The sequence below is a fragment of the Sebastes umbrosus genome, chromosome 19 (assembly GCF_015220745.1).
Source record: "Sebastes umbrosus isolate fSebUmb1 chromosome 19, fSebUmb1.pri, whole genome shotgun sequence".
Classification (NCBI taxonomy): Eukaryota; Metazoa; Chordata; class Actinopteri; order Perciformes; family Sebastidae; genus Sebastes; species Sebastes umbrosus.
Genome location: NC_051287.1, coordinates 20,200,900 through 20,214,011, shown reverse-complemented (window position 1 = coordinate 20,214,011; position 13,112 = coordinate 20,200,900). Strand labels below are relative to the sequence as shown.

The following is a 13,112-nucleotide window of genomic DNA, read 5'->3' as shown; positions in this document are numbered from 1 at the left end:
AGTAAGAATTGAGTCATGCCTGTTTTGGTTTCCGTATCTCAGTTTGATGCCTAATGTTCTCTGTTTTGTTATATTGTCACACATTGTACTTGATGATTTCTACAATAAAGAATTTTTAAGAAGAAAAAAAATACATAACAGGTACCATCCTAGCAACATATTTAACATTACAAGGACAGTACAGGAATAAACTACTGTAAGAAACAACCATCATAGGAAAGTGTTGACTTATTTCTCCTGAAAATATCATATTATTGACCAGGTATATGCATATATACCTACAAAATCTGTTTGTGGGCATGTATACACTTTGTCATTGGTACTGATTTGTGGATTTTAAACAAGATAAAGCTAATTTTACACTTTATCAATAATTAATGCATTTTAATATTTGCACCGACAGTAGAGTAGCAATCACAGTAGTCATAGAAAACGAGGTAAATGTGTACGGTCAGTACAGAAATTTCAACATCCGTTACTGAGGATGCAGCTGATAAAAATCGTTCATATTTTTCCTGTAACACAATCTGATTCTTTAAAGCAGTCAATCACTTTGCAAGATTAGATGCATCTTCTGTCAACGATACATCTGCTTCGGAAGATGAAACATATAAGGACATCATGAAAACACTCAAGCGAATTTAGTATAAATACTAGATTCTTTATTTAAATATTGTACATATTTTAAAACATATTTACATAAATTAGACCTGCATTGTTACACTGTAGACATAGGTGTATCTTTCATACACACAAACATTGCTTGCTGAAAAGAGGACAATCATACCATACAGACTGCAGAAGCACCTTTGAGAACAACTTTACAGGAGAGAAAAACTGGGGGTGGGCGGGGGAGGGCAGACTTTCGTTTACATCAAACACCGGGCGACACGACCGAGACGAGACAAGCTTGCAATGACAGGAAAGGCCTCTTGATTACAGGTCTAGCTATTTGTTAAGGCTGAAACTGTGCTCACCCTCATACGGTTAGTTCACAGCTCCGTTACCTATCTCACCACCCCTCCTTCTGCATATGTATTACATCTCAGTCAAATACAGGGCTATCTTTGTAAGTAAATACAACTTCAGAACCTTTATATACCATTTATAAACCACCAAGACAAGAACAACTGTGTGAAATTAACTTTGAAAAGTGGTAGCTGAGACAGAAACCATGCAAAAAGAACAGTGCAGACAGTAGGACAGATCATATTCGAATAATAATTGTGTCCATTATGTGTATGAGGAGGAAACATAATGTTATCTTTACAGCAGGGCTTACAGAGCAGTGCCCTAATCATGTGTATCATATATGGCTTTCCTTCTTTGGTTTCATAAACCTGTCTTACACTGTGTTGCAACCAGTCACATTTAACTTAAATCAAGAATATAATACAGCTTTTGCTCTGATAAAACAACTTTAGGCATATTTTATGTCCCTCTGAACATTTCCACCCGCACCATCTGGCCATCACAACACACACACACGATTCAGAGCACAAGGAGTTTACAGTATTGCTGTATGATGTTAGTAGCAACAAAGCGAAAGAAAATGCGTCTTTGGTGCACCTGCTTTTAAACTGTAAAGACATTGTCCAAACCACTTGGGTGAGCTGTTAGACAAAAGGACAGACTACCGTGAGCAGAACAGTGTAATGTCTTTGATTAACGTCGTTTGATGCAGCACACACATTTACACACACACACACACTCGTTACAATCATGGTGACCATGGTCATATAATGCAAGTCATTTAGAGACATCTGAATTACAAAAGAGAAGCAACAAACAAATGGAAAGGGAAATAAGGAACTGAAAAAAAAAAAAATTTGACACACACACGTACACACACACACCTGATTCTTGTTAAGATAGCTTAACACATTGTAATTGATGATTTCTACAATAAAGAAATTTGAAGAAGAAAAAAAATACATAACAGGTACCACTAACCCTCATCCTAGCAACATATTTAACAGTACAAGGACAGTACAGGAATAAACTACTGTAAGAAACAACCATCATAGGAAAGTGTTGACTTATTTCTCCTCAAAATATCATATTATTAGTTTTCAAAGTGGGGTCTGGGGACCCCCAGGGGTCACTGTAGGGACTCCAGGGGGTAATTCATCCTAACACAATGACAGATCATGGGTTTCATACACTTTTGAAAAAAACATGTAAAAGCAATAATCCTATCAGGATGTCCCTGGGACAAAATCTTATCAAATGGGGGTCTGTGGTCTAATTTGTCTCAGTTTAGGAGTCCTTGACGTGAAAATGTTTGGGAACCACTGAGTTAGGCTACGCATAATGTCATCTGAGGAAAAAATTTAATCTTTTAATTTTTTATATATATATATATATATTTTTTTTTTATTATTAAGATAAATGTGCCATATTATAGGCGAAATGGTGCTTGAATGACTGTGTTGGAAAAATACAAACGTGCACATTCCTAAGGTCATGACAGGTGACACTCATTGCCCTTAAGGCCTATTTCTGTTTCGGTGTCGGTCACCTAGTCAACGAACTTGTAGAGCCTATTTGAGGACAAGTAACCCTAAAAAGGACATACGTGTCAGTCGGACAGACAATGTGAGATATACGACTGTGAGCCTGCAAACGGAGAGCCTCTGGGCTCTCAGCCTTGAACATTTATGTTGATGGTTGTTTGCCCACTTGCAAGTGTTTATTAAACCTTTAAAAGACTTTCTCTTGATTTTCGAGTCCTTCTTTACAGAAATTGCCTCCACTATGACATTATGAGAATAAAGTACCAGCAAGATATGACAAAAATATATAGGAGTAGTATAAAAGGATGAGGATTAATTGTTCTTTTAAAATCATGTGAATTTTATGAAACGTGGATTTAATAAAATGGAAAAGTGTAATTCGAGAAGTAAAAGTTATGGAAAAGGGAACTCACAAAATAAGGAATATTGAAGATGTTTTTGAGAAGAGATGGAGTCTAACAGAAGGAAAAATATAGTTACATGGGTTAACACGCATGCACATATACAGTACATTTGCTTGGAGGTGACCTGACGTTAAGGAGGATGCATGTGTGTGCCCATGTAAATCATATTACTATATATTTGCGCTCCCCCCCTTTTTATTTTCTATTAACTTATTTGTTGATTTAATTTATTATTACTCTCGTATTTTTGTACTATTATTGTTTTTTTTGTTTTTTTATTGTTTGTTTTTTTAACTCTATTCTTTCTTTTTTATCATTATTATTATTATTATTATTTATTTTCTTAATTTTATTTATATTTTGAATGTTGAAGTTGTTTTCTCTAGTGTACTTAATGAGTTTGTCTATAAGCTCATCTACTTAAAAAATGGTTTATAAACTATTGTAATTACGAACTTTAAATTGCATATATGAAAACAACCTTGAAAAAAGGGAAAAAATAAAGTATAAAAAAATAAAATAATTTGAATTTTAGTGGGTTTACACTTTCTTCTCACTTTTAATTTTTATATATATATATATATACATATATATATATATATATATATATATATATATATTTTTTTTTATTATTATTATTAATATAAATGAGGCATATTATAGGCTCCAGGTGCTTCCGTTACGTCCAGTTAGTTAGAACAAGTGCACATCTAACGCATGCGCAGTGGAGTATCCGCAGGTCCGTCGTGGGCCCAGGTCACGTCACGCTGCTCTGTCATTGGATGATGCACGGTGAGCCGTGACGTCAACATTGTAGACGGTCAAACACCCCGTATGTACTCGCAGCTTCTGTCTCCGGTATACACGGTGGAAACATGTCGGTAAGGAGAGAGCCCAGCGGAGGAACTACTGCGGTCATCACATGTACACCTGAGACATAAAGACGCAGGCGTTGTAGCCGAACTACTGGGGGGTTAGGGTACTATTTCACGGACCAGTGTGGAGCGGATGGACGGATAAAGACAGACAGACAGTAGGGGACTCAACAGAAGACAGCAGGCTGCCGGTGGGCCGGTAGAGACAGAGAGACAGAGGGTGCTTAAACAAGAAGACGGGGGTTTGCTTGCTGCTTTGCTCGCTAGGTGATGTTATCCGTACTGTCTTATGGCAGACTGGTAGCCAGGGCTGTCCTGGGCGGACTGTCTCAGACGGACGGTCGGGACTACAGCCTGATCTCCGCCAGCTATGGCTTCGGTAAAGACTTTCGCAAGGGGATCCTGAAGAAAGGGATGTGCTACGGAGACGATGCCTGCTTCATAGCGAGGAACAAGAACGCAGATGTCTTAGGTAAGCTCTTTTATTAGCATTAAAAACACTGTAAGCACACATATGTGTTAGACCGTCCCTCTGTTGCCGTGGTGACCTTCAGTCAGCTAGCCTGCACGTGGACTGACCCCTCGGATGAAAACACAACACCCCCTCCTCCCCAATAAACAGCCATAACTAACCTTTCTCCTCTTACCACCGGTATTAAACTGTATTTAGCTTTACTTAAAACCCTGGGGAAGCTTTACAGAAGACTAATACACCTGCAACAACCTCATTATGTGCATAAACTGCCATTATGTGCCTTAAAGTGGGTCGTTTTTGAGGTGAAACATCAGACGACCTTTCACCCAGATAAGCTCCAACTGAAGAATACACTGCTGTAGATGCAAGATATTAAACACGTGAAAGTAGGAGGCATAGATGAGCTTCGTTTAAGTGTTACAGGGCTGAAAAAGCTCTTATTGCGACGTCTCAGACTTAACACCACAATGTCTTGCAAAGGTCAGAATGGTTGAGCATGGAGGCAGCCATGTTGCTAACAGTAGCCTGCTAGCTCTTAGCTGAGGAGTGTGTATAGCCTGCTGGTGCTTCAATGCAATATTCCCCTCTGCTGAGTCCTTAAGAAACCGTTTTGGTTTTGATCACTATAATTGCTCGTTCTGTGATTGAATACATTGAAACTACAGAACATTTATTTTATGAATGTATTTTTGCTATTGCTTTCTGGGATGATTTGCATTATTGGTTGTCTACTAAATTTTTCTAATCTAACAAAGGAAAATGTTATATTTGTTAAATTTGTACATTTTTTCTAATCTAACAAAGGAAAATGTTATATTTGGTACAATTGTGAAAGATGACATGGTACATGACCTGGCAATCAATTCCATAATCATTCTTGGAAAGTTTTTTATACATAAAAATAGATTCCTGAAATCGATATCAAATGTCTATGTTTTTCATAAGGAGCTGTGTCTTTACTTTTCATCTCTGAAACATATGAAGAAAAAGAATGCTATGAAGCTTTCAATGTTAGTTGAGGACCTTAACCTCACAGGGAACCCCTATAGCACTATTAGCACTATTCACACATTCCCTTACTTTTGTTTTTTGTTTGTTTTGGGGTTTCTTTCTCTCTCTTCATCCACACTCTTATGCACTGTACACCAATTTCCAGGCTTGTCTGTTCCCTTGTAGTTGTGGACTGTTCTGTACGATGCCATATTGTAATGGAAATTTCTCAATAGAAAAAAAAAAAAAGTGTGTAGCCTGCTAGCTTAGCTGAGCTGAGTGTAACTGCTTTGTCCTCTCCTGACAGCAGGAGGGTAAACACAGCCAAATACTTGACTAACCACGTGGCTTAGTCGACGCATACTCGCCGTGTTTTACAGGTTCCAAGCAATGTGTAAGTCTTAAATATTTAGGCTGGGGATATGAAGGTGAAAAAATAGACAACTCATCCCCCCTCAACGCAACACAAAGCGCCTGGGTCAGTCCTTCATGCTGGTAGCCATCAGGCTCCACAACCAAGGCTGACCCCCATATGAGAACTGTGAGGACTTGAAGACCTTTAAACATACACTATCTTCAACCATCTTGGACTCTAACCACTGGCACACTTTACACAATATACCACTTTAAAGACTGTACATATTCCATTTATTTATTGCACATACTACATTTATTTATTGACGGACTGTACACACTATGTTCACCCATTCACTGTGTATCTTTTATATCTCTATTATTGTTTTTAGAATTTTTGTATACCTTTACCTCTCCTGTGTTTCACTCTGTTTGCTGATGTTGCTGCTTTGACACCTGAATTCCCCTCCGGGGATTAATAAAGGTTCATCTTATCTTATCTCTGAGGAACAAAACCCCCCCCACCAGGGTGTTATACACATGGCAAGCAAGGCAGAAATGGCGTGGTAAAATCTGTAGCAAACTCCTCTGAAGTGGCCTGGGGTTGGTCATCATTACAGTTTTAACAGTTATGGATGATGGTCCTTTCTTGCAGCAGTGTAGAAGGAAATTTCAGGAGATTAGATAGAGAGATCAGAGAGATTGAATTAGATAGAGTATTTTGTATTTTAGTTTCTTATTTGAGGGAACTTCCAACCGCAGTACAAAGAGAAAATTAAACTAAAGTTGGAGCATTGAAACAAACAATACTTGATGTTTTCATATACTATAACATATTTTGCTATTTTTGAAAATAAATGTTAAAACCTTATTATCATTATAAGCATTTTCTCCTTGTATTATAGCTCTGACTTTTTTTAATATCTCTATTTTTAAAAAGTGAACAAGAGTTTGTTTGGATTTTTGATGATGCAGAGCTGCATTTTAATCGAGGACTGTGCTCCCGCACAGTATGTGCTGAGCTATATTCAGTTAAGTCATCCAATATCATCCTGGTAAATTCTAACGTATCGGCTACTTAGTTTGATCAGTTGCCATTACATTTATTTCTCTCTGATTCAGTCTGGCATTTGAGTAATCTAAAAAAACTTTTTAAAAGGTGTTATCCAACACAACAGCTGTGGTTTGGAGGATGATGAGATGTAGACATTTTGATGTCACCTTCTACGGGCAAAGAAAGTAACTGCTGCTGCAGTTATATTGTTCTCTAAAATGACAGAAAATTGCTTGTTTTGTCTGAGCTAGATATTCATCACACAAGACAAATAAAAGCATAAAGCCCTCACATTTGCTAAGCTAGAACCAGACAATGTTGGGCACTTTTTCTTTAAATAACCCTGCAAACAACTAATCGATTATCAAAATAGTAGTACTAGTTGGTTAATCAACCGTTCAATCAGTTATGCCTTGATACTCGTCATCACCTGGTATGACAAAAATGCTAGTATCTGTTTGCTGATGGGTGAGCAGCAAAACAACAACTAGATTAAAACTGCATTCCCCTTTTGTCCATCAGGCGTTGCAGACGGCGTAGGTGGTTGGCGTGACTACGGCGTCGACCCGTCTCAGTTCTCCGCCACATTAATGCGAACCTGTGAGCGACTGGTGAAGGAGGGACGCTTCACTCCCAGTAACCCAGTGGGGATCTTGACCTCGGGCTACTTTGAGCTTCTACAGAACAAAGTTCCCCTGCTAGGTGAGTACACACGGAGTGATACATTACGGTACACACACACAGTCGGTGGTGGAGTGATTCATGCTTCCCATGTGATCAGCCATACTCTGAAAAATGCATAGGAAAGCTGCAGGATGAGTCAGAATGCGAGTGGTGGTCTTGCTATGCAACATGCATTACAAAAGTCATGACAGAGCAAAGAACTTTTTCCAATCTGGCAGAAAAGTGCATGATTTGGAATATGCAAACAAGATAGATAATGATGGAAAAAAAAATGTTTGTGCACAAATGTTTGGTCCCGCATCCTGAGTGATGTAATATATGTGAGGTAACTAACTAACTTAATCAGACTGTATTTCATTATGCCACTTGGAAGTTGTGATCTTGTGGGGCTCAACAGTTTTCCGCTTACGCTGGGTGAACATTTTGTCTCATGCCAGAGCTCCAAAGGTCAAGAATGCATCTGTAACTGATACTGCAGGAGGGTCAGACAGTTTTTAAAACTGTGCACAGGACAAACATGTGACCGAGGGCACGCACTGAGACTTGGTATCCCTGACTAACAGCGAGCGTGTACACTAAATGCCCTTCCCCCCCCATGTCACGATGTTTGTCAAATTGCCTACTTTTATTTTGGGAAGCTTTTACAAGGTCTGTGCCTGACCTTCCCTGCTCAAGGTTACTTGGACTGTTGGCACCTAAAGATGCAGTCACTCTGGATCTGGGACAGGCACAATCCATGACCCCTGGGTCTGTTTTCTCCCTTTTCACTTGCGAATTGCATAACCACTCACTATGGAGGAATGAAATTCATTAGGAAGGCGCGCACAAAGGCGGTGATGTACAGATTGGGCAGCATTCTACCCCTCAAGAAATACACATTCAGTTTATTTTTCCCCTGTTCTCTCATCAAATTTAACCTTTCTATATATTCATTATGGTTGCTTTGCTCTCCTCTGTTTGTAGGGAGCAGCACAGCCTGTATCGTGGTCCTGGATCGACGGAGTCACCGACTACACACGTGTAACCTCGGAGACTCGGGCTTCCTGGTGGTTCGGGAAGGAGAGGTGGTCCATCGCTCAGACGAGCAGCAGCACTATTTCAACACGCCCTTCCAGCTGTCCATCGCTCCTCCTGGAGCTGAAGGGGTGGTGCTCAGTGACAGGTCAGTAAGCTCAGTGTTGAATACATCCTTGCAAGTCATGCATGAAGAGGTGACACTGGTAGCTTGACAAGACGCTACACGGGGCATCTTTTAATGCAAGTGGATCAGAGTTAAATTGTCCTTACGTAAACTTCAGTTGTGCTGCTGAGCTACTTCCTGGTTCAGCTTTGAACCTCTGCATGTGCCATTGTTGGGTGTGCACGGCATTTTGCAAAGCAAATGAGTAAAGGACAGCATGTTCACTTTCACATTTGCTGCCAAACAACTGTTTAGATAACTCGAGGCCAACTGGATTTGTTAAAACATGCCACATCCTTTCATGTGGGCAGTAAACATAGTTGCAGTAAGAACTTTCAGACAGTGTTTTCAAAATAAACAGGACCTGCTTTAGCGTCACACTTCTGGCCAAACGAGGCTACGTCTCCGCATATAGCCATCTTAACTACTTGATCATCTTTTCTTATATCGCCCACATGGAAAATCCTGTTTATAGTTTATTGTTTTAGTTCACATTTCAGTCATTTTAAAGGTGAACACACTGTTATCTTTACTATCATCACCAGAATCTTTGAAACAGACAGGCTATGTCCATCACCATAATGTATCTCAACTCATTTTTCCACGAAGTGTATTCCAGGCAAAGAATTGGCAGCAACAAGAATGTTATTCCAAAATGTTCCCCATGAATAATATTTCAAGCACAAGACACGATGCACAAGCAGCATGCATACAGGCTTGCCAGGTTACCCAGATAGGTGTCACAACTTGATTCTGACAATGGCAGCCTTATTAACGAGGGATAAACCTTCTGTAATCCCTTTAGAGCAGTCTCGAGGTCCTGCTTTTGAGGGTTTTTTTCCCCAGGGTTTTAATCCTGTTTTTCTGGTGTGAAATAAAGTCTAAGATTTAGCTGTTTAATAAGTTAACGTTCCTTTTTAAGGTACATTTACTGCTCTTTATCTTAAAATATAACCCCTCAAGATGAAGCATGACCACGAGGTTAAAGGTTCTCAGTAACTAAACTTGAGTCTTTGGTACAGCGCCAGCAAGCCACAGGACCTCTGCAAGGGCACACTGAGCAGGCTGCTTCCAACTCAGCTGTCAGATTAAACGCCCACGCTGCGTCCCAAGATTTGGCAGAGTAACTTCTGACCCGCTTAATTCCATATCGGAAACTGTTGACAGCAGCTCAGGTGCCGCATGCTCCCGTTACACTCGTGACTGATCTTTCCGTGCCTCGTGTCTGTTTCCTCTAGCCCCGAAGCGGCCGACAGCTCCTCCTTTGACGTGCAGCTCGGTGACATCATCCTGACGGCGACCGATGGCCTGTTTGACAACATGCCAGACTACATGATCCTTCAGGAGCTCAAAAAACTCAAGGTGTCACATCTGGAATATCAGTTTATTCAAGCTTTCTACACATGCTGCATCTAGTTGACATATTTTTTACGACTTTTGAATGTAATGCTTTTCACTTTTCGTCGTTTCAGACTACCAACTATGACAGCGTCCTGCAGACTGCACAGAGCATTGCAAAGCAAGCTCACGACCTTGCCTACGACCCCAATTATATGTCCCCTTTTGCACAGTTTGCCTGTGACAATGGCCTGAATGTAAGAGGTGAGTAAACTGTGCTTCAGATGCCGGGTTGTCCCTTTTTAAAAGAAATACTAAGGTTTGGTTTGATAGTGCACTCATTTTAAGTGGATATATTATTATAAGATATATTATACAATTTTATAGATGTGTTGTATTTTATTGTAAGTGGATAAGAGGATACATGTTGCAAATATTTTTGCTGTCCTTACAAATTGTCTGATGCGTAAAAAAAAAAAGTGTTGGCATAGTTCCTCACACTCTTTTGTCTCGTTCTGCAGGAGGGAAACCAGATGATATCACGGTGCTGCTGTCAATCGTGGCTGAATATACAGACTAAAGTGTGTCTGAGAGTGTGTGTGTGCGAGCTTGATCCTCACTCCCCATCTGCCACCTGAGTCTTCCACCTGCTGCAGCCCTCCCAAAAAAATGCACTGCATCCTGTGGGGCTGTCAGGAGGAGGCCCACCGACACGCCACACACACTCCTCGCCGCTGGGCCGACGTCCACCCCGTGTACATTTTTTTTGTTTTCTTCCTCTGTTTTTGTTTTGGTGCTTGAACGGTTGAGGGGGAAGCAGGCAGCTAGGACATTTTTCATGTTGATCATGATGCAGGAGGAGCGGAGGACGACGACAGGCTGAGGGACGTCTTTCGGATGATGTGACTGAGAGGACAGTTTGGTTTGACTGAGGGCTTTAAAACCTGGTAGCCCTCGTGTATAAAAGTGATATAATAAAAGGCCAAGGTTTTGGAGTAGTAAGCTAGCTGTCTCTGTTGTTCCACTCGTTAATCTGTTCCTTGTTGTAAATGTGTTTGAACAAAGCATATAGGTGGACTGAGGAAGCTGATGTTGGGAATGGAATGGGTGTCAATAGAGAATGGGATTTAAGAGTTGGGTTACTAACTGAATGCTCAGATCAGAGAAACCTGTAAAGGGAAACCATAACGCTTGTTAGAGCTTACATGTGAAGGTTGATCTGTTTTTTTGTCACTTGGCGGGGGGGATACGTCGGAGCGCACATCCTGATAATACGTTTGTAAATATTTTTGTGTTCATGGGGCTTCGTTCTGGCCTTTCTGTTGTCTTTGCTTTGGTCGTCGAAGCAAAGATCTATTTCGTTACTATTGTGGATGATGCACACACGCATTCATAAATATATTTTTCTTGTATAGATGTTAATCTTGAAGTGAGCTTTATCAATCCCACACTTCCACTCGCTGACACGAACAAGAAGATCTTTGCCGAGACTGATCGCTGCAACGGTCGTGTGGTAGGAAGGATGTTAAAGATGTGTGCGTGAGTGTGGTATACATGTGAGTTATTGGAATGTGTGGCGTATTTAATGTTAATATTTGTTCTCTCACAAAGCTAAAGCTAGCATCTGGGAATGCTTACTATTGCAATGATAGGTCAGGCACGAGTTTAAAGGAAAAGATGTATTTTTTTAACGTTATTTAGTTTCAAAAGTAAGAGTTTTCAAGCGTCTGATGAAATGTGTGTGATGGATGATAAAGATCCAGCTATCTTAACAAGAATCAGGTGTGTGTGTGTACGTGTGTGTGTGTGTCAAATTTGTTGTTTTTTCAGTTCCTTATTTCCCTTTCCATTTGTTTGCTGCTTCTCTTTTGTAATTCAGATGTCTCTTTACGACTTGCATTATATGACCATGGTCACCATGATTGTAACGAGTGTGTGTGTGTAAATGTGTGCTGCATCAAACAACGTTAATCAAAGACATTACACTGTTCTGCTCATGATAGTCTGTCCTTTTGTCTAACAGCTCACCCAAGTGGTTTGGACAATGTCTTTACAGTTTAAAAGCAGGTGCACCAAAGACGCATTTTCTTTTCGCTTTGTTGCTACTAACATCATACAGCAATACTGTAAATTCCTTGTGCTCTGAATCGTGTGTGTGTGTGTGTGTGATGGCCAGATGGTGCGGGTGGAAATGTTCAGAGGGACATTAAAATATGCCTAAAGTTGTTTTATCGGAGCAAAAGCTGTATTATATTCTTGATTTAAGTTAAATGTGACTGGTTGCAACAAAGTGTAAGACAGGTTTATGAAACCAAAGAAGGAAAGCCATATATTATACACATGATTAGGGCACTGCTCTGTAAGCCCTGCTGTAAAGATAACATTGTGTTTCCTCCTCATACACATAATGGACACAATTATTATTCGAATATGATCTGTCCTACTGTCTGCACTGTTCTTTTTGCATGGTTTCTGTCTCAGCTACCACTTTTCAAAGTTAATTTCACACAGTTGTTCTTGTCTTGGTGGTTTATAAATGGTGTATAAAGGTTCTGAAGTTGTATTTACTTACAAAGATAGCCCTGTATTTGACTGAGATGTAATACATATGCAGAAGGAGGGGTGGTGAGATAGGTAACGGAGCTGTGAACTAACCGTATGAGGGTGAGCACAGTTTCAGCCTTAACAAATAGCTAGACCTGTAATCAAGAGGCCTTTCCTGTCATTGCAAGCTTGTCTCGTCTCGGTCGTGTCGCCCGGTGTTTGATGTAAACGAAAGTCTGCCCCCACCCCCAGTTTTTCTCTCCTGTAAAGTTGTTCTCAAAGGTGCTTCTGCAGTCTGTATGGTACGATTGTCCTCTTTTCAGCAAGCAATGTTTGTGTGTGTATGAAAGATACACCTATGTCTACAGTGTAACAATGCAGGTCTAATTTATGTAAATATGTTTTAAAATATGTACAATATTTAAATAAAAGAATCTAGTATTTATACTAAATTCGCTTGAGTGTTTTCATGATGTCCTTATATGTTTCATCTTCCGAAGCAGATGTATCGTTCACAAAAGATGCATCCAATCTTGCAAAGTGATTGACCGCTTTAAAGAATCAGATTGTGTTACAGTAGAAATATGAAAGATTTTTATCAGCTGCATCCTCAGTAACGGATGTTGAAATTTCTGTACTGACCGTATACATTTACCTCGTTTTCTATGACTACTGTAATTGCTACTCTACTGTCGGTG

The 13,112-nt window shown here is 39.9% G+C and overlaps 1 protein-coding gene across 1 annotated transcript; it reads left to right on the top strand.

Moving 5' to 3' along the window:
• Positions 1-3,723: 3,723 nt before the first annotated feature.
• Positions 3,724-12,861, top strand: LOC119477945 (protein phosphatase PTC7 homolog). The gene is made up of 6 exons (XM_037752221.1): positions 3,724-4,267; positions 7,191-7,370; positions 8,316-8,514; positions 9,771-9,894; positions 10,005-10,134; positions 10,392-12,861. The coding sequence occupies exons 1-6, from the start codon at positions 4,066-4,068 to the stop codon at positions 10,448-10,450; spliced, it is 894 nt and encodes a 297-aa protein (XP_037608149.1). The 5' UTR covers positions 3,724-4,065; the 3' UTR covers positions 10,451-12,861.
• The last annotated feature ends 251 nt before the right edge of the window (positions 12,862-13,112 follow it).

What these genes read in the sequence shown, in the direction of transcription:
- LOC119477945 (XM_037752221.1), top strand. Translation starts at nt 4,066, where the DNA reads ATGTTATCCGTACTGTCTTATGGCAGACTGGTAGCCAGGGCTGTCCTG. An exon ending in CAAGAACGCAGATGTCTTAG is followed by an intron (nt 4,268 to 7,190) that starts GTAAGCTCTTTT and finishes TTTGTCCATCAG; the next exon opens with GCGTTGCAGACGGCGTAGGT. An exon ending in CAATGGCCTGAATGTAAGAG is followed by an intron (nt 10,135 to 10,391) that starts GTGAGTAAACTG and finishes CTCGTTCTGCAG; the next exon opens with GAGGGAAACCAGATGATATC.